Below are 22,910 nucleotides of genomic sequence, written 5' to 3'. Positions count from 1 at the left end.
CAACATTAAGTTAATGAACCTCAAGAACATAAGAGTTGCCATTCTGTTTCCAACAGTGGCCAATTCAGATCACAAGTACCTGGCAGGGTGTCAGGTCAAAAGCGCGCTGGGACAAAGGCACACCCAGACAATTGAGCGCAGTGCGGAGGCACGCGCCGCAGAAAAGTACTGTTATAGAGATCGCACCGCGTTGTGGAGGCGTTGTGGGGGGTGTGGGGGGTTGTAACCCCCCCACATTTTACTGAAAACTTCACTTTTTCCCTGTTTTTAGGGAAAAAGTTAAGTTTACAGTAAAATTTGGAGGGTTACAACCCCTCAAACCCCCCCATAACGCCGGCGCGATCTCTATTAAGTAAACTGGGGGGGCTCCCCAACAAAACCCCCCGTCGGAGCCCCTAAAAACTGTCATTTTCTTTGGCGCACGCCTCCGTCTTGCGCTCAGTTGTCGGCGCGCGCCTTTGTCTTTCGCGGGGTTGTCTATGAACCACCTGGCAGAAACCAAGAGTAGCAGCATTCCAGAGCTGAGATTGTGATGTCATAATGTCTCATTCCACCAATGCCTAAGAGCCAAACTCATCAATGATGTCACAATGGCTTGATTGCCCTGCACTTGGCTCACATAAGAATTGTCATACAGGAACAGACTGAAGGTCCATCAAGCTCAGTATCCTGTTTCTAACAGTGGCCAACCTATGTCACGAATATTTATTTAGTTTTTTATAGCGTTCTTACAGGAGAGCCCAGAATGGTTTACATGAATTTATTCAGGTACTCAAGCAACATAAGAACATAAGAACATAAGAACTGCCTTCTCCGGATCAGACCTTCGGTCCATCAAGTCCGGCGATCCGCACACGCGGAGGCCCTGCCAGGTGTACACCTGGCGTAATTTATAGTCCACCAAATCCTTATATGCCTCTCTTAAGGAGATATGCATCTAGTTTGCTCTTGAAGCCTAGGATGGTCGATTCTGTCATAATCTCCTCTGGGAGGGCATTCCAGGTGTCAACCACTCTCTGAGTAAAGCAGAACTTCCTGACATTAGTCCTGAACCTGTCCCCCCTCAGCTTCATTACATGTCCTCTAGTCCGTGTCAAATTGGACAATGTAAATAATCTTCTCTGCTCTATTTTGTCGATTCCTTTCAGTATTTTGAAGGTCTCGATCATATCCCCACGCAGTCTCCTTTTCTCAAGGGAGAACAATCCTAGTGTTATAAGTCTGTCCTCGTATTCCAGTTTCTCCATACCCTTCACCAGTTTTGTTGCTCGTCTCTGCACCCTCTCCAGCAGCTTTATATCCTTCTTTAGGTAGGGGGACCAATGTTGGACACAGTATTCCAAGTGTGGTCTGACCATTGCCCTATAAAGCGGCATTATAACTTTCTCCGATCTACTCGAGATTCCTTTCTTTATCATGCCCAACATTCTATTTGCCTTCTTTGCCGCTGCCGCGCATTGTGCCGACGGCTTCAGGGTCCTATCTATCAGTACACCCAGGTCCTTTTCTTGTTCACTCTTCCCCAGAGTTGCACCTGACATTGTATACTCGTATTCCTTATTTTTATTGCCTAAATGCATTACCTTGCATTTCTCCACATTGAACTTCATCTGCCATTTCTCCGCCCATGTTTCTAACCGACACAAGTCGCTCTGGAGTTTCTCTCTATCCTCCTGCGATCTGATTGCCCGGCATAGTTTTGTATCGTCTGCAAACTTGATGATCTCACTGGATGTTCCTTCCTCCAGGTCATTGATATAAATATTAAAAAGGATCGGCCCAAGTACCGAGCCCTGGGGTACACCACTAGTCACTTTCTCCCAGTCGGAGAACTTCCCATTTATGCCCACTCTCTGCTTTCGGTTTTCCAGCCATTTGCCTATCCATCTTTGTATATCCCCCTCTATGCCATGACTTTGTAGTTTCCTGAGAAGTCTTTCGTGTGGAACTTTGTCGAACGCTTTCTGGAAGTCCAAGTATATTATGTCCACCGGCTTCCCACTATCAATTTGCTCGTTCACGGTCTCGAAAAATTGGAGTAAATTAGTCAAACATGATTTCCCTTTCCTGAATCCATGTTGACTGGGTTTCATCAAGTCGTATGCGTCCAAGTGCAGGACTATGCTATCCTTGATCAGTGCTTCAACCATCTTGCCAGGGACAGACGTAAGACTAACAGGTCTATAGTTGCCCGGTTCCCCTCTCGATCCTTTTTTGAAAATTGGGGTGACGTTCGCTATCCTCCAGTCGTCCGGTATCTGTCCAGTTCTGATTGTCAGGTTTGCAAGTTTTTGCAATAACTCTCCGATTTCAAACTTCAATTCCTTTAAGACTCTCGGATGAATCCCATCCGGTCCAGGGGATTTGTCACTTTTAAGTTTGTCGATCTGATAGTATATCTGGTCTAAGTCCACCTCAACTGTGGTGAGGCTGTCTTCTATTTCTCCTGCAAACACTTTCTCCGCTTCAGGTATTGTTGAGGTGTCCTCCTTCGTAAAGACGGACGCAAAGAAGGAATTTAGTTTGTCTGCGATTTGTTTATCTTCCTTGATGTACCCTTTTCTTCCCTGGTCGTCCAGGGGTCCCACTGCCTCTTTTGCAGGTTTTTTCCCTTTCACGTATCTAAAGAAGGGCTTGAAGTTTTTGGCCTCCTGGGCTATTTTTTCCTCATATTCCTGTTTTGCATCCCTCACCGCCTTGTGACATTTCTTCTGATCATCTTTATGTTTGTTCCAGGCTTCGGTTGACTTTATGCATTTCCATTTTTTGAAAGAGTCCTTCTTTTCTTTTATGGCTTCCTTCACCTGTATGGTAAGCCATGCCGGTTCTCTTTTGCTCTTTGTTCTCCGATCTTTGGAAATCCTCGGAATGTAGAGATCTTGTGCTTCTGTGATAGTATTTTTTCAGTAGGGTCCATGCCTGATCAACCGTTTCAAGTTTGTCCACCATCTTCTCGAGTCGTTTTTCTACCATGGCTCTCATGCTATCGTATTTACCCTTTTTAAAGTTCAAGGTGGTGGTTAAGGTTTTGGCATGTTTCCCTTTCCCGATGTCAAGTTTAAAGTTGATTACATTGTGATCACTCGTTCCCAGTGGAACTATGACTTCCACTTTTTCTTTGTCTGTCCCATTGGGCTCACAATCTTTATACCTGGGGCAATAGGGGGGATTGAGTGACTTGCCCAGGGTCAGAGGGAGCAGCGTGGGTTTGAACCCACAACCTCAGGGTGCTGAGGCTGGAGCTTTCTAGAAATCAAAATGTAGTAAAAGTGAGCCAAATATAGGACAATCAAACCATTGTGACATCACTGATGAGGTTGGCTCTTATTGGCGGAATGGGGCATTATGATGTCACAATTCCAGTTCCAGGGTCAGAGGGAGCAGCGTGGGTTTGAACCCACAAACTCAGGGTGCTGAGGCTGGAGCTTTCTAGAAATCAAAATGTAGTAAAAGTGAGCCAAATATAGGACAATCAAACCATTGTGACATCACTGATGAGGTTGGCTCTTATTGGCGGAATGGGGCATTATGATGTCACAATTCCAGTTCCAGGGTCAGAGGGAGCAGCGTGGGTTTGAACCCACAACCTCAGGGTGCTGAGGCTGGAGCTTTCTAGAAATCAAAATGTAGTAAAGTGAGCCAAATATAGGACAATCAAACCATTGTGACATCACTGATGAGGTTGGCTCTTATTGGCGGAATGGGGCATTATGATGTCAGAATTCCAGTTCCAGGGTCAGAGGGAGCAGCGTGGGTTTGAACCCACAACCTCAGGGTGCTGAAGATGTAGCTTTAACCACTGCGTCAGACTCTCGCGCTTGGTGCCAATTCTCGCACCTGGCAAGATCCCAAGGAGTAAATCAGATTTTATGCTACTTCTCCTAGGATTTCCTCAAGTGCATCTTAATAATGGCTCATGGACTTCTCTTCTAGGAAATTATCTAAAGCTTTTAAATCCCACTAAGCTAACTGCTTTCACCATATTCTCCAGTAACAAATTCCAAAGTTTGATTTTATACTTTCAATGCTTTATAAAGGAAGACTTTCATTCAGAGACCCCATTACATAGGATCCCCAAGACCCCACCTGCTAATTTTAAACAAATAGGTTTATGTGTGTTCGGAAAGCCCAAAAGATCTTTACAATTGCAGACTTCTCTCGGTAACTGATTCCATAGGGATGGATAAGGTCCGCTTTTGAGCATATTAACAATGTACCTCGCAACTTTTCCGTGGCACTGCGGTTGGAGAGACGAAGACATCTCCCTAGTTTATAGTCCTTTTAGCATCGTTCATGAAATCCCCTCCCCCCCAATCCATTCCAGTTTTTGAAAATTGGCACGATATTTGTGGAGTAGGTAACCGTGAAGGTCACACAATGTTGGACATATGGGCACCCAAAAGCGTCTTTGTTTTCAAAATGCGTGCGCATCGAGTGCGTGCGTTGCTCCAGTGTACTTGCAAATTATCGTGCGTGCATGTGTTATCGGCGAAAGAGCACGCACTCCTTAGCGTGCATACTATGGGCACAGTAAATGGTGCTGAAAATTCAGTGCCAGACAAAATTGACACTGCGCGTTTCTTTACAGCTGTGGTCTCCAGCATGTGGCCCCTGACATCCTCCATTGTGGCCCTCAAACAGTTGGCTGCCATGTTCCTCAAGTCCTGCAAATTTAGGTTCATTTTTGCTTCTTGGGTAGTGCATTAAATGCTCGAAAAAAGGATTGCCCTAAGCCAGGCATGGACCACGGTACATATAAGGGCAGGTGTAGGACCTCCTTTCATTCCGCCTCTTAGTACAATCCTCCATCCTCAGCATACTGGACTACTGCAACATCATCTACTTGAGCTCCTCAAAGAAAACCATCAGGAGACTAAGGATGATCCAGAACACCGCTGTCCGCCTCATATTTGACCTGAAAAAATGGGACCATATCACCCCTTTCTACCACAAACTCCACTGGCTCCCTCTAGAATCCAGAATCATGTTCAAATTCGCCTGTTTTTGCTACAAAACAATATTTGGTTTATGCCCAAGCTACATCACCCCCCATTTCACCCTTAACCTCAACTACAAGAGCTCCCGTAAAATTCAACTCTTCGCCAAGTCCCCTCCCTTAAACTATGCCACTCAAAAAAATTCCTCGACAAAATCTACGCCTTCCAAACCGCCAAACTAAGCCCAAATGGTCCTCAAAGCCTACAACTACCTCGACTTTAGAAAACTACTCAAAACTCACCTATTTCGAGACCAAGACCCTTAATGCCCCTTTTCTATCCTCCTCCTCCCCCCCTTCTGATCTACTCCCCTCCCCCGTCCCCCCTCCTCTCCCCCCTACTTCTCTCCTTGCTGTTTGCAACTCTATGATCAATTCGATATGAAACCACTTGTAATCTCTTGTCTAACTAATGTGAACCGCCTAGAACTCTTCGGGGTATGGCGGTATACAAAAATAAAGTTATTATTATTATTATTTGCGCTATATGTACGTTCAACCACATGACAGGAGAAAAGTCAGGTTTCATATTTAGATGCCAAGTTTACAAGTTTATTTACAGTTCGATATACCAACCGTCAAAAAAATATCTGGACGGTTTTCGGCAGCTAGAGAAACCGTGAAACATTTGCGTTCAGAGAATTGTGAAAACTACGCCAAACCCCTCTCCTCAAGTCGCTTCATTGGCTCCCTGTCCATTTCCGCATACAGTTCAAATTCCTCTTCCTGGCCTACAAATATATTCATTCTGCAGCTCCTCAGAATCAGTCCTCACACTTTCTCTCCCCCCACCCCACCCCCGGACACTCCGCTCATCAGCTAAGTCTCTCTTATCTGTACCCTTCTCCTCTACAGCTAACTCCAGACTCCTGCTTTGCTGCACCATATGCCTGAAACAAATTGCCTGACTTGACACGTCAAGCTCCTTCTTTGGCAGTCTTCAAATCCAGACCCGAAGCCCACTTCTTTGAAGCCGCTTTCAGTTCCAAACTCCGACCCACCTGCTAAGCATCGATCTCGGTCTTATCATTCCCTCTGTAATTCTCCCACCTGAGCACTGGGCATTGATGCATCTTCTTATCCAGTTTGTCTGTCTTGACTAGATTGTAGGTTCATACACAACTCGGCGAAAGACAAAGGCGCGCGCTGACAACTGAGCGCAAGACGGAGGCGCGCGCCGAAGAAAATTACAGTTTTTAGGGGCTCCGACTGGAGTTTTGTTGAGGAGCCCCCCCCAGTTTACTTAATAGAGATTGCGCCGGCATTGTGGGGGGTTTGGGGGGTTGTAACCCTCCACATTTTACTGTAAACTTAACTTTTTCCCTAAAAACAGGGAAAAAGTGAAGTTTTCAGTAAAATGTGGGGGGTTACAACCCCCCACCCCCCCCCACAACGCCCCCACAATGTGGCGCGATCTCTATTAAGTAAAGTGGGGGGGGTTCCCCCCATGCCCCCCCCGTCAGAGCCGTAAAAACAGTAATTTTCTGCGGCGCGCGCCTCCGCGCTGCGCTCAATTGTCTGCGCGCGCCTTTGTCCCGGCGCGCTTTTGACCTGACACCAGATTGTAAGCTCATTGGTACAGGGACTGTCTCTTCTTTGTTTTGATGTACAATGCTCCCTATGTCTAGTAGCGTTATAGAAATTAGTAGTAATAGTATGGTTTTGCTAAAACACAGAAGAGTGTGTGGTGAAAATTCAATTCAATTTTTTTTTCTATACTTTTCTCCCAGAAGAGCTCAGAACGGTTTACATGAATTTATTCAGGTACTCGAGCATTTTTCCCTGTCTGTCCCGGTGGGCTCACAATCTATCTAATTTACCTGGGGCAATGGGGGGATTAAGTGACTTGCCCAAGGTCACAAGGAGCAGCGGGGGTTTGAACCCACAACCTCAGGGTGCTGAGGCTGTAGCTTTAACCACTGCGCCACACTCTCCCAGATGCATCATTGAAAATTCTATTTAATTAGTTTAGGCTTAAATGTGTAAGCTTGAAATCATTTGGTGGCTCTCGGAGCTTTCTTGTATTTGCTTTGTGGATCTTTACATGAAAAAGATTGGAGACTGCGTCTTTAAAGGGCGCATAACCTTCACGCTTGGTGCCAATTCTCGGTACACCGTCAAAAGCGCGGCAGACTTTGGCACACCGACAATCCCGCGGCAACATTTGTGGGCAGGACACATGCACGCCACCGCTTTTAAGCCTTTCCATTAGTGCTTTGGAGGGGAACCACCTCCCCCCCACTACATTTACAAGTCCTTGTGCTCCCATTGGGGGGAGGTTTGGGAAGTACACTGAAAACTCCCGTTTTCCTTTCCGTTTTTGCTGTTTGGGAGTTTTCAGAGTAGTGGGTGGGTGGTTTTCCCCCCCACACACATACCCCCCAAGGGAGCGCAAGGACTTGTAAATGTAGTGGGAGGGGTAACCCCCTCACAGCGCTAACAGAAAGGCTTAAAAGCGGCAGTACGCAGATGTCGCCGTGGGATTGTCGGCGCACCAAAAGCTGGCATGCTTTTGATGGGTCACCCAATTCTTATGTCTAACTTAGACTTACGCCTGCAAAACTTGGTGCCACTGCGGACAGATTAGGTTCCTTGAGGCTGTATTCTATAACTTGTGCATGCAATCTTTCAGAATAACTCTGATGTGCCTGTGATCGCACCTCCGGTTTGAGTTAGATGCCCTGTTGTACCATGCAGCCAGATATGTGGGCAAACGTTTGAGTGCCAAATTAATATTGCTGTTGATCAGCTTTTTCTATTTGTGTGCAATTCTGAGTGCCAGATAGAAAAACCAAGACGAAAGAAAAAGGCCCAGAATTCCACAGGAAATGAAAAAAACAAAAGAAACCGTGGCGAAGATGGTTCTTGATGTGGGCTTTATTCGATCAATTAAAAAAATAAAAATCCATACAGTGGCGTAGCGAGGGTTAGTGGCCCCTCCCCTCCCTCCCCCCCGCCGCTCGCACACACATTTCCCCGTCCCTTTTTAACTTCGGTGCCAACAGCTCTTAGCTTACTTCCTGCGTCGGCTTCGGTGCTCTCTGACATCACTTCTTAGGGCACGGGTCCCGGAAGTGAAGTTGGAGACAGCGCTGAAGCCGATGCGGGCAGCAAGTTGGTGGCTGCTCGTGCCGAAGTTAAAAAGGGGCTGCGTGCATGGGAAAGGGAGGGGCGGAGAGGAGGAGGGTTGCTCCCCCTCACCCCCTCCCTCCTTACTGTGCCACTGTATGCATAAAAATGACGAAGGGGATACCACACAGCCCATGTTTCGACAAACTTGCCTTCCTCAGGGGTCCTAAGTGATGCTATAAGAGCAAAGATAGCAAATGTGGATGCTAAAAGATCGGTTCAATGGACTAAACCGCGCAGGATTAAAAACGGTATTTTAAAGCGCTCCGAGGGGAGGGGTGGGGAACCCCCCACTTTACTTAGAACTGTTGGCGCTCCCGTTGTGCGGGGAGTTCCCGCCATTATAGAGGAAACAGCACTTTTTCTCTATTTTTTTTAGAGAAAAATGACATTCCTGCGCGCAGTTGTCTGCCTGGCATTGTCCGTGCACGGTTTTGACTCGTCACCGGAGAATCGGCATAAAACCATGTCCTTAGACTATGTCTGCTTCATTTAATGCCTGTAATTACCCTTGCTGCTATGTTCGTACTTTTTCAGTTGATATTTAGGCAACCCCATATACAAGACATCGAAGTAATTTGTCTGGGGAGAAATAATTATTTATTGGGCATAATAGAATTCTTTTTCATGTGATCATCAGAAGTAAATCCATTTTGTTTGTTTTCTTCCTAATGAGCTAAAAGATGGTACGCTTGTGCGATCACTCACTCCTCCTTCCACCCACTAACTTTTCTGTTTTGGTGTCCAATCCACATCAAATTTTCAAACATGTTTGGGCTCCAGGAGGATCCTCGCAGGATTATCTCTTTTTGGGGAGGGGGGGGTGGATGGTTTCATGTATGAGTGTGCCATATCATCTGACTCTCAATATAATTTCAGATTTCGATAAATTCCAAACTTCAAGAGACGAGTCGGAAAGCGGAAGTCTCCAAGATGCCTCTTGAAGAGGACGGACCGAGCTGGAAGAAACGAGCCGAGGACATTCGAGATATTTACGAGTTCCGTGAGGTCCTGGGAACGTAAGTACCGTTGTAACAATATGCCCCGATGAGAAGGTTTCTTCTAGCTGAAAAGTGTCCCGATTTTTAATGTTTCCAGATTCTTTGCGTTTCTCCGTCTTGCAGTGGTACAAGCTAAGCCATACTTTTTACCAGCTGTGAACTGTTATTATTTTTTTTGCATGTTTCCTCGCTGGTGAAGGTTTCTTGCTATGTTTAAAATTTTGAGGGTGATTTTCTGCTTGATAGAATTATAAGCTAGAAGTGTTGCCCTTTCCAACTCTATTCCAAAAATAAGAATATATGGCTAGCTCAGCCCTTCTATTGGTATAAGATGCAATAAATTTTAATACATTTTGATTGGCTTTTGAAGGCGAGCCCCGCCTTTTTCCTATTAAGCTACGACCTTTTTTTGAACGTAATTTCTTTTGTGTGTTTTACTGGTGGACTAATGTATGAAGTGCTGACCTCACTGTCGTCTCGCTAACACGTGTGCCGAGACCCCCTCCCACTTCCACTTGTACTTCCTATCCAAGTGAACTCTGGGAAGGCCGAGTGTGCTCTCTAAACAGACACCGCACACGGTAGTGAAAGTCCCATTTGTAAGCAAGACGACATTCAGGAAAGAACTGGAAACTATAATTTTCAAAAACTTTGTCAAATGAGCTAATCAAAAACCTTATAAACCCTCCCCCAGGTCCCATCGCTCATACTAGTCTTCAAGTCGTGTAAGCTCACTCTATCTACTCTGTAACCTCCCTGGGAATGGCCAGGCCAACTCTTTTTGTAAACCGCCTAGAACTGAAAGGTATTGGCCGGATAGAAAACACTAATGTAATGTAATAGATCTATTTCTATGGATTTGAGACACAAGAAGTAGGAGTGAATTCATACAGAGACTTTTGGTCAACGTTTTTCTTTGATTCATACAGGCTCTCGTTTATTCTTTTTGCGGTTTAATTTGATACCTTGTCAACCTTGGACCCCTGATGAAGACGTGTTAACCGAAACACGGACCGTGTCGGGTCCCTTGGTTTGTAAAAAGGTGGTAGCATTAAAAAGTTAAAATAATGAACTTAGCCGGCATCTTGTACGCTTGTCTGCAGTTTTTTGTTCTTTGGATTACAATATGGCTCCAGAAAAAGGAGGATGGATTGAGACACATGGGTTTTACTTCCATTGCTTTCAGTCATTGGCGTAGTAAAGGTAGGTGGCGCCCCCACCACACCACCACCACGTATACACCCCTTCCTCGTACCTTTTTAACTTTGGCTCGAGCAGCCACCGACTTGCTTCCCGCGTCGGCTTTGGCGCTCTGTCTGCCACTTCCTAGGTGCGGGTCCCGGAAGTGAAAGCAGAGAGAGCGCTGGAGCCGACGCGGGCAGCAAGTCGGTGGTTGCTCGTAGTGCAGTTAAAAAGGAATAGGGGAAAGAGCAGGGCAGGGGGAGAGTGGGTAGGGGGGCAGAGAAGAGAAGGGCTGCTGGCGCCCCGAGCAAGATGGCGCCCGGGGCGGACCCCCTCCCCCCTCACTACGTCACTGCTGTTGATGGGAGTAAAACCCACACGTCTCAATCCGTCCTCCTTTTTCTGGAGCCAAATGGTAACCCTAACGAGAAGGACATCATTTGTGGTGATACTTACGCTGGATGCTGGTTTTCCTGATTGGACAGCAGTGATACAGACACTTTCTGATTTGGTACGCTTTTTTTGTGTGTGTGTGTGTAAAATCACATTTGATACACTCACATGACGGGAAGGGTCCGGGGATGTTTCCCAATATTTACCCTTTTTGGGTTTGAGTGACCACTCTGTTGTAGGGTTGTGTGTTCTATGTTAAATGTGAAAAATAATCGGCCATATAAACAAATGATCAACTCGGGGTAAATTAGTGAAGATGTCTGACGCTAAGGGCTCCTTTTACGAAGCCGCGCTACGCAGCTAGAACTAACGCCAGCTCAATGTGCTATTACGCGCGTAAAAATCACTAACGCGGCTTCGTAAAAGGAGCCCTAAATGAAGCAGATAGTCTCGGAATACCCCAAAAGGGGATCAAACAAGCTTCCGCCCCTAATTTCAGTGGCGATGGTTCGCTTTCATTGGCCGATCCTTCATTTTCTGACTCTACTGTAGTCTATTAAGTCATTAATTTTTTATCTGAAATTTTTCAAAAATCACCCTAAGGGCTCCTTTTACAAACGCGCACGCTATAGTGCGTGCTACCTGAAAAACCCGAATGTTTTTAACGTCAAAGTTAATTTTTCAATCTTTCAATCTTTTCCTATTAAATTCTAAAAAGATTTTTTTACTTTTCTTTGTTTGAGCAAGATGTGAATTTGATCATGAAATTGTTCTTCAAAAATTCCCAAAAATTATTTGGGGGACGGAAAATATGGATATACCCTGATGTTGCTAAGACTACACAAGGACGGAGGAAAGAATTTCTTTCTATGCGACAACAGACTATAAACTTGGGAGCAACGTTTCGTTTGGCATACCCCTGCAAATGCTTGGTTAGGTACTTGGGTGTTAAATATACCGTATTTTCACGCATATAACATGCGCATTATACACGATTTTTACAAACCGTGCATAACCTTGCGCGTTATTCACGTGAGCGCGTTTTACAACTTTTTTTTACATAGTTCCCCCCCCGACGTCCGATTCACCCCCCCCCTTGCAGGACCGCTCGCACCCCCACCCCGAAGGACCGCTCGCACCCCCACAGCCTCCCCACCCCCCCCCCCATCATGGAGAAGCTCCTACCGTTCTCCTGCTGCTTCCTCTGACGGCGGTCCCAGCCCTTCTGTGAGCCCTGCGTCTGAAATGCTTCCTCTTCCGGCGGTCCCGCCCTTTCTCTGACGGGCGGCGACGGGAGTGTCGGGGCGGCATGCGCGGTATACGGGTGTGCGCGGTATATAAAAATTTCTTTACATAAATTACAGTTTCACGCGCGCTATACCCGTATGCGCGTTTTACACGGGTGCGTGGTATATGAGTGAAAATACGGTACTTTTTTCTCTCCTAACCATCTGAAGGAATTTCTAGATGTTAAGAAAATCATCAAGGATTGAGGGACAATGGAAGTAATGGGCGCTTGATACATTATGCCTTTTTTTGGTTTAATCAATACCTCTAAATTTCTCTCTAAATTAATGATTGATCACCCCCTATTATAGTGGTCTAATAAGGGGTTAATTTGTATGATGTATTGAAAGAGCTTATTTTTTGGTTTGTAATTTTTCTTCCCTGTATTTAATGGAACAAGAATTATTCTTGTAAAATTTGATTGTATAATTATAAATAAATAAATTAAAAAAAGAAACCAACATTTAATTTATGTCGGACGACGACACTGATTAAAGCGTCAAAACGATGCCAAGTCAAATTATTAGACTTTTGTAATGCTACCGTCGTATTACAGAATAGTTTCGCAAGCGTGGTGTTTCCTATCTCGCCATTCGCTTGTGATCTCGTACTGGCCCAGACTACATAATATCAGTACCGACGGGTCCCGTTTCGCCGCGAATCACGGCTTCTTCAGGGTTTTTGTCGGGGTTTTTTTTTTTTAACGCGTACGGGCTCTTAGCATTGAAGTCTGAGCCAGTACGAGATCACAAGCGAATGGCGAGATAAGAAACACCACGCTTGCGAAACTATTCCGTAATACGACAGTAGCATTACAAAAGTCTAATAATTTGACTCGGCACCTTTTGACGCTTTAATCGGTGTCGTCTGACATAAATTAAATGTTTCAAACAAAGGAAAGTAAAAAAGCGTTTTAGAATTTAATACGAAAAGATTGAAAAATTAACTTGACATTAAAAACATTCAAAACTATTTATATATTTAGGGCTCCTTTTACAAAAGTACGTTAAGGCTTTAACGCGCAGAATAGCGTGTGCTAAAATGCCACGCACGCTAGCCGTTACCGCCGCCTCTTGAGCAGGCGGTAGTTTTTCCGGGTAGCGCGCACTATAGCGTGTGCCTTTGTAAAAGGAGCCCCTTAGGGTGATTTTTGAAAAATTTCAGATAAAAAAATTAATGACTTAATAGACTACAGTAGAGTAGTCAGAAAATGAAGGATCGGCCAATGAAAGCGAACCATCGCCACTGAAATTAGGGGCGAAAGCTTGTTTGATCCCCTTTTGAGGTATTCCGAGACTATCTGCTTCATTTAGGGCTCCTTTTACGAAGCTGCGTCAGCGGTTTTAACGCGCGTAAAAGTGCATTGAGCTGGCGTTAGTTCTAGCCCGCGCTAAAAATCTGCGTGCGCTAAAACCGCCAACGCGGCTTCGTAAAAGGAGCCCTTAGTGTCGGACATCTTCACTCATTTGCCCCGAGTGGATCGGTTGTGTGTTCTACGAGTTGTGAGCTGGGGGCCCCTCCCCCACTTTCTAGTTATAATATTTTACCTCTTTCTGTTAGGGCTCCTTTAACTAAGCTGCACTAGTGGTTCTGGCGTGCGCTTAGCACGCTAGACGCTACCGCCTCCGTTGAGCTGGCATTAGGTTTCCCGCACGCTAAGAACGCTACCGCAGCTTAATAAAAGGTGCCCTGAGTGTTTTTCTTCTGTTCTAGTCAGATAAAAGGAAGAGAGACTTGTGGCCTCTAGACTTTCATCTTTTCCTATTGGGTTTTATATTGATAAAATCATCCTGAACGTCTAGAACAGGGATCTCAAAGTCCCTCCTTGAGGGCCGCAATCCAGTCGGTTTTTCAGGATTTCCCCAATGACTATGCATGAGATCTATGTGCATGCACTGCTTTCAAACCATATTCATTGGGGAAATCCTGAAAACCCGACTGGATTGGGGCCCTCAAGGAGGGACTTTGAGACCCCTGGATTAGAGTGTCTATGTCAGGGATGGGCAACTCTGGTCCTCGAGGGCTGGAATCCAGTCGGGTTTTCAGGATTTCCCCAATGACTATGCATGAGATCTATGTGCATGCACTGCTTTCAATGCATATTCATTGGGGAAATCCTGAAAACCCGACTGGATTGCGGCCCTCAAGGAGGGACTTTGAGACCCCTGGTCTAGAAGCAGGGAAAGTGAGAGAAAACAAGGAGGCGGGAGATTGAGAGAGAGAACTGGAAAAACGAAGAGTTGTGGAACGGGAAGAGAGATGATGTTGGGGGAGGCGGAGCTTGTAAAAGTCGAGAGAGTGAATGAAAAATTAGAGGGATCGAGATCAGGGGAAGTTGCTTCCGTTGTGGTTTTTTTTCTGCTTCAACCTCTGCAGCTCAGCGAGGGCTGGCGTTCTCCCGGTGGCAAATTACAGTTTTGTCTCAGATGGGAGGTTTTGCTCGTCTCCTTGGTATATCAGTGACTTGACTACTTCAGCGCAAAGCTCTGCATCCCTGACTACACTGTGGGTTTCGGATAAAGATTGTAAACCCGTATTACTTCCCAAATCATTGCTTGGAATACCTTCACACAAGATGTCGTCCGACATTTCTCAGATTTCAGGAGCAGAGGAGATATTATTAAGACGTTCGAATACTTGAGAAGTATTTAAAGCAGAGCAAAACCTTTTCCAGAGACAGGAAAATGGTAAAACCAGAGGGCATAATTTGAGGATCAGGGGTTCAATGGACTCGTCTTGTTTTTCAGTGGAGTGGAAAGGGTACAAGTGGATCGATTTTTCACTCTGTCAAAAATTACAAAGACTAAGGGACACTCGATGAAGTTACAGGGAAATACTTTTTAAAACCAATTGGGGGAAATATTTTTTGCACTCCAGAGAATAGTTAAGCTCTGGAATGCATTGCCAGAGGATGTGGCTAGCGTAGTTGGTTTTAAGGAAAGGTTTGGACAAGTTCCTGGAGGAAAAGTCCATAGTCTGTTATTGAGAAAGACATGGGGGAACCACTGCTTGCCCTGGATTGGTAGCATGGAATGCTGCTTCTATTTGGGTCTTTGCCAGGTACTTGTGACTTGGATTGGCCCCCGTGAAAGCAGAATACTGGGCTGGATGGACCATTGCTCTGACCCAGTAAGGCTCTTCTTAAGTAAAGGACAATCAAGCCATTGTGACATCACAGATGAGTTTGGCTTTTGAGCATTGGTGGAATGAGGCGTTATGACATCACAATCTCAGCTCTGGAATGTCGGCGTGCTGAAGTCTTGCGCGCTTTTTTCCCATCACCGTTCGGCACATACGGAGGAAGCTCGTTCGTTGTGTAGCCCGGCGTTGTGTCGTAAGGATTTGAACGCTAGCTTCGGGCCCTTGAAGATGCAACGCTTGGCTGTGGGCAGCCAGTGAGCAGATGACAGAGACTGGGAGGGTGTCAGGTCAAAAGTGCGCCGGGACAAAGGCGTGCGCAGACAATTGAGTGCAGCGCGGAGGTGCGCGCCGCAGAAAATTACTGTTTTTAGGGCTCCGGGGGGACGTGGGGGGGAGACCCCCCCGCACTTTACTTAATAGAGATTGCGCCGCGTTGTGGGGGGTTTGGGGGGTTGTAACCCCCACATTTTACTGAAAACTTCACTTTTTCCCTATTTTTAGGGAAAAAGTTAAGTTTACAGTAAAATGTGGAGGGTTACAACCCCCCCAAACCCCCCACAACGCCGGCGCGATCTCTATTAAGTAAACTGGGGAGGCTCCCCAACAAAACCCCCCGTCGGAGCCCCTAAAAACTGTAATTTTCTTCGGCGTGCGCCTCCGTCTTGCGCTCAGTTGTCGGTGCGCGCCGTTGTCTGAACCGCCTGGGAGACAGAGTCGCTGGCGTGGAGGGGTTTTTTTTTTTTTTTTTTTAGAAGTCCGATTGCTGCATGAGACCATTGAATAGAGCTTTTGCTGTCCTAAACTTTGGGCTCTTTTTACTAAAGTGCGCTAAGAGTTTTAGTGCACGCACCAGATTAGCCAAAAATCGACCGCCTGCTCAAAAGGAGGCGGTAGCTGCTAGCGTGCGTTAAAGGCCCTAACGCGTCTTTGTAAAAGGAGCCCTTTATCTGAATACTTAACCCGGTTACTGGTCCGCTAACCATATCAATTAGGCTCTGCCCTGGACCATCCTAGCACCATTTTCAGTGATTTCATGGCCAGTGCAATTTAGCAGGGCAGGAAGTCTCTCTTGCTCAGTTAAAATCCTTATTAAATTTCGGTCTAAATATCTTTTCTTTCGTACTGTAGTGCTGCGGGTGGGCAGACCAGGTGGGCCATTTGGCCTTTATCTGCCATCCTGTTTCTTCTGTGACTAAAAATGGTATCGTGTTTCCGTAGTGATAACACTATCACTGTGAACGTTCCTCATCTGCCACAACGGTCCTTGGTGATACCGTCTCCAATTATCAGGAGCGAACTGGCATACCAGTTCGGTTTCCAGGCAACACTTCCAACATGCCTCCCGGTGGCTGACCCTGCAGATGTTCCTTCGTGCTGAAACAGCGTCGCTCTTGTAGTCCCCCTTGAGAAGAACTCCGACTCTGCATTGGCTGCTCCGTTGATTTTTTTTTTTTTTTAAGAGTAGGGCAGAGAGTAAATCTTTGTTTCCGGAGATTTTCGCTGTGAGGTTTATTGATCAATTGCTCATTAAGGAAATGCCGTCTTAAAAGAGAGTGCACTATTATTGGTGAAGAGACACAATGTTGTGGGGGGGGGGGGGCTCTGCTCCTTTTTTTTTTGACATTGTCCCATGTCGCTGCAAGTGACCAGTTGCGATCCCATTGTACAAAGTAGCGTAACAAGGGTGAGAGGTGCCGCTCCTCCACCCGTATCTCTGTCTCCCGCTCCTTCCCTGATCCCCTCCTTGTCGCACATGCCTCCTTCCCTTCCCCTGTACCTCTAGGTGTTCACCGCCGCGAGTAACAACTTCAACGTGCTCCTCACGACCCCAGTGGCTCTCCCTCTGATGCCACTTCCTATCAGCAGGACTCGGAAGTGACGTGGGCAGGAGAGCCGACGCGGTCATGAGGAACACGTTGAAGGTTGTTGCTCGTGGTGGTGAAGTGAAGGGGGTGCGTGAGGGGAGGAGGGGTGCTGGTGCCCCCACCACCATGGGCGCCTAGGGTAGACCAGCCCTCCTCCCTTACCTCGCCACTGATTGTACAATATCTCATATTGGTGGTCAGCACTGGGTGGTGTAAACTGCTGACACCCTGATGCCAGATATTCCTAGCTGTTTGGCATTTCTAACTCGGATCAGAAGAGCAATGAGCATTCAGCATTGTCCATCACTGGGCCGATGAATCCTCCAGGACTTCAGTGCGCTGATGCAACTCTCCGAAGCTATGGCATTCCTTTGAGTATATGTATGAGTCAACACTCGTAACACCCATTGTTGTTGCACAGCTGTGAACATCTGCATTAGAGAAAGACACGGGGACAAATTTTTCCCTGTCCCCACGGGAACTTATTTTCCCATCCCGTCCCCGTGCATTGTTTTCTTGTCCCTGCCCCAGCTCCATTCCTACACAAGCCTCAATCGCTTTAAAATCATAAGTAGCAACATTCTAGAGCTCAGATTGTGATGTCATAATGCCTCATTCCACCAATGCCTAAGCTCCGTCCTCATCTGCACAAGCCTCAAACACATAAGTAGCAACATTCTAGAGCTCAGATTGTGATATCATAATGCCTCATTCCACCAATGCCTAAGCTCTGTCCTCATCTGCACAAGCCTCAAACACATAAGTAGCAACATTCTAGATTTCAGATTGTGATATCATAATGCCTCATTCCACCAATGCCTAAGCTCTGTCCTCATCTGCACAAGCCTCAAACACATAAGTAGCAACATTCTAGAGCTCAGATTGTGATATCATAATGCCTCATTCCACCAATGCCTAAGCTCCGTCCTCATCTGCATAAGCCTCAAACACATCATAAGTAGCAACATTCTAGAGCTCAGATTGTGATGTCATAATGCCTCATTCCACCAATGCCTACGCTCCGTCCTCATCTGCACAAGCCTCAAACGCATAAGTAGCAACATTCTAGAGCTCAGATTGTGATGTCATAATGCCTCGCTCGTCTGGCCAGCAGGCCTGCCTCCGTCCAAATGAGGCGGGCCCGCCCCTACCCTGCCCAACCCACAGGATCCTAGGGCCTGATTGGTCTAGGCACCTAAAGCCACTCCCGCTATAGGAGGGGCCTTAGGTGCTTGGGCCAATCAGGCCCTAGGATCCTGTGGGTTAGGCAGGGGAGGGGAGGGGCGGGCCCGCCTCATTTGGACGGAGGCAGGCCTGCTGGCCAGACGAGCGAGGAGCTGTCCGGTCCAACTTGAAAAGTAAGACTAAGGGGGTTCCGGGGTGGGAGGGTTCGTTGGGGGGGGGTCCAGCAGGAGGGGTTGGGTACCCTCCTGCCGGCGATCTTAGGGGAGGCCATTGGGAGGCAGGGGAGGGGAGGGGAGGGGAGGGGCGGGCCCGCCTCATTTGGACGGAGGCAGGCCTGCTGGCCAGACGAGCGAGGAGCTGTCCGGTCCAACTTGAAAAGTAAGACTAAGGGGGTTCCGGGGTGGGAGGGTTCGTTGGGGGGGGTCCAGCAGGAGGGGTTGGGTACCCTCCTGCCGGCGATCTTAGGGGAGGCCATTGGGAGGACCGGCAGGAGGGGTTGGGTACCCTTCTGCTGCGATTGGCAGGAAGGGTTGAAATGACAAATGAGGAGCACGGTGAAATAGCGGTTCCTAGAAGGGGGTACATTGGCCCGCGGGGACAAACCTGTTCACCGTTTCCGCGGTCGGTGAATGGCCTTGTCCCCGTCACCGCAGCGACTGCTATTTTTCTTCCCCGTTTTCGGCGGTGACCCGCGGCTTAAATGCGGTGGCCGCGGGTAAACCGTCACCGTGTCATTCTCTATGTGGGATCTCTTAGAGAGAGGAAGAGATAATGGTTACTGCGGATGGGCAGAACGGATGGGCCATTTGGCCTTTATCTGCTGTCATGTTTCTACATAACTGGACGTTTTCGGTGGCGGTAGCTGGTTAAGTGGCACTGAATGATGCTTTTAACTACTCAAGAACAGATAAATCTGCCTTTGAATGTCAACCCTTTAGTTAAAAACTATGATAAGCCAACAAACCCACAGCACTTTTCTTTTTCTTATTAGGATTTATTAACCTTCTTTGTGAAGAGTTTCACCCAAGGCGGTGTACAGCAGGTTCAGTTCAACATAAAACTTACAACTTCGTTAACAGCATAACAGTGGTAAAAAGACCCGATATCAACGGAAATACAACGAATGAGGTAGAGCCGAAATCAGTAAACTGAAACGTAATACTGGGCCTACCATGAAACAGTTTCCAAAATATACTTAACAGCACTGAAATCTAAACGAGAGAGATAATACACGATACATCTAATAAGCACAAATCAGAACATGCAAATAACATAGATATGACACTAATGCTTTTCTATAATAAACTTATTTTATAGCTGAGGGATCAAATGCAGATATTAGATGGGGATCGTATGGGTGGTGCAGACTGCGTTGGGATAAACAGACGGGAGGCTAGACTCAAGACAAGTTGTTTGTACAGTTAAACAAGGTGTAAGGAACTGAATTACATAGTAACATAGTAGATGACGGCAGATAAAGACCCGAATGGTCCATCCAGTCTGCCCAACCTGATTCAATTTAAATTTTAAAATTTTTTCTTCTTAGCTATTTCTGGGCAAGAATCCAAAGCTCTACCCGGTACTGTGCTTGGGTACCAACTGCCGAAATCTCCATCAAAACCTACTCCAGCCCATCTACATCCTCCCAGCCGTTGAAGCCCTCCCCAGCTCATCCCCCACCAAACGGCCATGCAAGTCTGCCCAGTGCTGGCCTAAGTTAAATATTTACTATTATTTTCTGATTCTAGATCCTTTGTGTTCATCCCACGCTTCTTTGAACTCAGTCACAGTTTTACTCTCCATCACCTTTCTCGGGAGCGCATTCCAGGCATCCACTACCCTCTCCGTAAAGTAGAATTTCCTAACATTGCCTTTGAATCTACCACCCCTCAATCTCAAATTATGCCCCTGTTACAAAATTGTAGCAAGGTTTTTAGCGCTGGCCATGGCGGTAACAGCTCCGACATGTGTAGGAATTCTATGAGCGTCAGAGCTGTTAGCGCTGCAGCCGGCGTTAAAAAAACGCATTAACAGTTGGTTAGTGTGTGTGGTAAGCTAGTCTTGTTGCAGAATGAGTACCAAGTCAATCGCCCTTTGCATTAAAGGCTTGGGTGAAAAGCCAGGCTTTCACCTGCGTCCTGAAGTAGAGGTAGTCTGGAGTCAGATGTAGCCCCTCTGGGAGTAAATTCCAAAGTGTGCACAACCTCCTCTCCCCGTGATTTAGACATCCTGTCTTCCCCTCCACCCTCCTAAGGTCTGACATCTCTTTCCTTCCTTCCCTCTTCCTGTGATCTAACATCTCTCTCCTTTTCTTCCCTCCTTCCCACATTCTGTCAACTCTTAACTCTCCTTCCTGCAGTCTGGCATATCTCTCTCCCTCCTTCCATCACCCTTCTCCAGAATCTGGCATCTCTCCCTTCTCTGAGTCATTTCCCCTTCCTCCCAGAGTAACATTTCTCCCTTGCACCTCTCCATCATTTTCATGTCCAATAATTCTCCCTCTTTCTTCCATCTCTCCTTCTCACTCCATGCACCTGTGTCCAATAATTCTCCTTTTCTTCCTTCCTCCACTGGCAGCGTCTCTTTCCCTCCCTTCCTACCACCCCATCCATGCAGCATCTCTCTTTCCCTCCTCTCCTAACCCCCATAGCTCTTGTAGCATCTGTCCTTCCGTACCTTTCCAACCCCAGCTCCTGCCCCTCAGCCCAACCTCTCTGTCCAGTTTCTCCACCTACCATCTCCCCACCGCTGTAGTTTTAAATCTTCGGACAGCTGGCGGTGGCAATGAAGTGAGCCTGCTGCCATTGGCCTGTCCTGGAAGTCTTCGTTCTGCAGCAATTTCCTCTTACCACATAGGTGGGATGATGCAGAATGAAGTCTTCCAGGGTGGGCCAACTCTGTTGCTGCTGCTAGAAGATTTAAAATTACAGTGGTCGGGAACTTGGTAGGTGGCGGAGTCGGAAGAGCCATAACCGACTCTTCTGACTACCAATTTTTGGGGAGGTTGTGTCCCCTGTGGCTCCCCCTCCCTGTTCTGACACCTATGGAAGTCTACCATGTTGAGTAGATAAAGCATAGAAGGTGCTCACGCCAGCTCCAAGCTCAGTGCTGAATCGGCCATGATGAATATTCCTACACCTGGCTGTCGGTTCAGGGGCATCATAGAAGCACCTGACCTCATTTGGGAGGGGTGATGCTCTCCCACACCTCCCCAAACTAGGGATATCTGCTTACTCTTCCCCGCCACTTTGAGCATCCCCCTCCTGCTGCCTCTTCTATACACCTCTTGAAAGCTTTGCCAGTGAGAGCATCTTCTATCTTCTGCTTGCATCGGGCTTGGCACCCCTTAGTCCCACAACTATGATGTGATGTCAGAAGGGAGCCAAAGCCAGAGCGAGCAAGGAGTGGATGATGATGCTCACGTCGGTGACCTTTTCAAGAGGTGTATGCGGGAGTGGAGGGGGCGGCATCCGGGGAGGTTGGTCCATGCGCTCCCGCTCTCCCTTACTCCGCCACTGGGGCAGAGAGGCACCAACCGTGACATGGAGAGGTCACTTCAGCATGGCCGTGATGAAACGTCCCATTCTGTAAAATGTTCGCCCAGACACCAGGCTCTTTAGTTCCCTGTTATTGGTACCTGCATTTCCGCTAGGACTGCTACTGGTTCTAGAGTGTGCCTTACTGATTTTGAAATACACCTCTGTTATCCTATTGCTCTAATTAGGGTTACCAGATTTTAACTCGCATAAAATCTGAACCCGTACACATGCCCCCTAGGCCCACCCAGGCCCGCCCCCTCAACCTGGTAACCCTAGTGCCAACAATTCTTCCTGTCGAGTTGGGCTTCAGATCCCACTCCCTGCTTGGGACCTTGAGGGCGGCGTAAAGGAAGGGAGGTACCCACTTACAGCCTAAGCTCTTCTAGGCAGGGACCGTATAGCACTGCGTCCATCCACCACTATTGCTAGGGAATTCTGAAAGAGCTTGCAGTCCCAGAATTAAAAACTAGCAGTTGGGCCAGGTTGGTAAGGCAACGCATGGGAGCGCTAATAGCTGGACCTTTCCGACAGGGCCTTTTAGGCAGCAAACAAGACCCGAATTGTCCCCTCCCCCCCCCCCAACAATAACTCCCCGCCTCCCCACTTTGCCTCCCTCATGAGGCCTTCCCTTTTCCCCTGCTTTCCACATCCTCTTTCTAGTTTGTTTAAAGCTGTAATTTCTGATAAATAATTGTAAATCTGCCGTCTAGGCAGATCCTAATCTAATTGATGTAAACCGCCTAGAACTCGCTGGGTATGGCGGTATATAAGAATAAAATTATTATTATTATCTCTTTGGTAGCTGGATTGAGCCCGAAAGCATTTGTAGTAATCTGGGCAGGGGTGGGCTAAGGTGAGCATCCTGTCTGCTTATCTGCTCAAGATGGCGGACTGCAAAAAGGCCGTTCTCAAATCCCAGATCAACTGAAGCAAAAATTCTGCTCTTCCGATGTTTTTTTTTTCGTTGCCTTACGGGATCAGCTGGAGTCTTCCTTCCCTATAACCCTGGGCTGGAGTAGAGTTGTCATTTTGTTTTGTTATCTCATTGCTGGTAACCAGGCGGCCTCAGTTTGTCATCGCTGGTGTGTTATGTTTGCTAGCAAAAGGAGACAAGACATTAGACCTGCCTCCACTGAGAAGCTCACACACGTATCTTTGCATCTTAAGAAAGATACTCAACATTATTCACTTT

The 22,910-nt window shown here is 47.0% G+C and overlaps 1 protein-coding gene across 2 annotated transcripts in view; it reads left to right on the top strand.

Moving 5' to 3' along the window:
* The window catches only part of CAMK1 (calcium/calmodulin dependent protein kinase I), a 204,796-nt gene that overhangs the window by 24,010 nt on the left and 157,876 nt on the right, over positions 1-22,910 (top strand). For both annotated transcript variants that reach the window (XM_033926333.1, XM_033926334.1), the window contains exon 2: positions 9,005-9,144. In XM_033926333.1, the coding sequence (XP_033782224.1) occupies positions 9,059-9,144 (86 nt within the window). In that variant the 5' untranslated portion in view covers positions 9,005-9,058. The remainder of the gene's footprint in view (positions 1-9,004; positions 9,145-22,910) is intronic.

The sequence above is a fragment of the Geotrypetes seraphini genome, chromosome 17 (assembly GCF_902459505.1).
Source record: "Geotrypetes seraphini chromosome 17, aGeoSer1.1, whole genome shotgun sequence".
Lineage (NCBI taxonomy): Eukaryota > Metazoa > Chordata > Amphibia > Gymnophiona > Dermophiidae > Geotrypetes > Geotrypetes seraphini.
The sequence above is the reverse complement of the archived record's forward strand: the minus strand, read 5'-3'. Positions and strand labels throughout refer to the sequence as shown.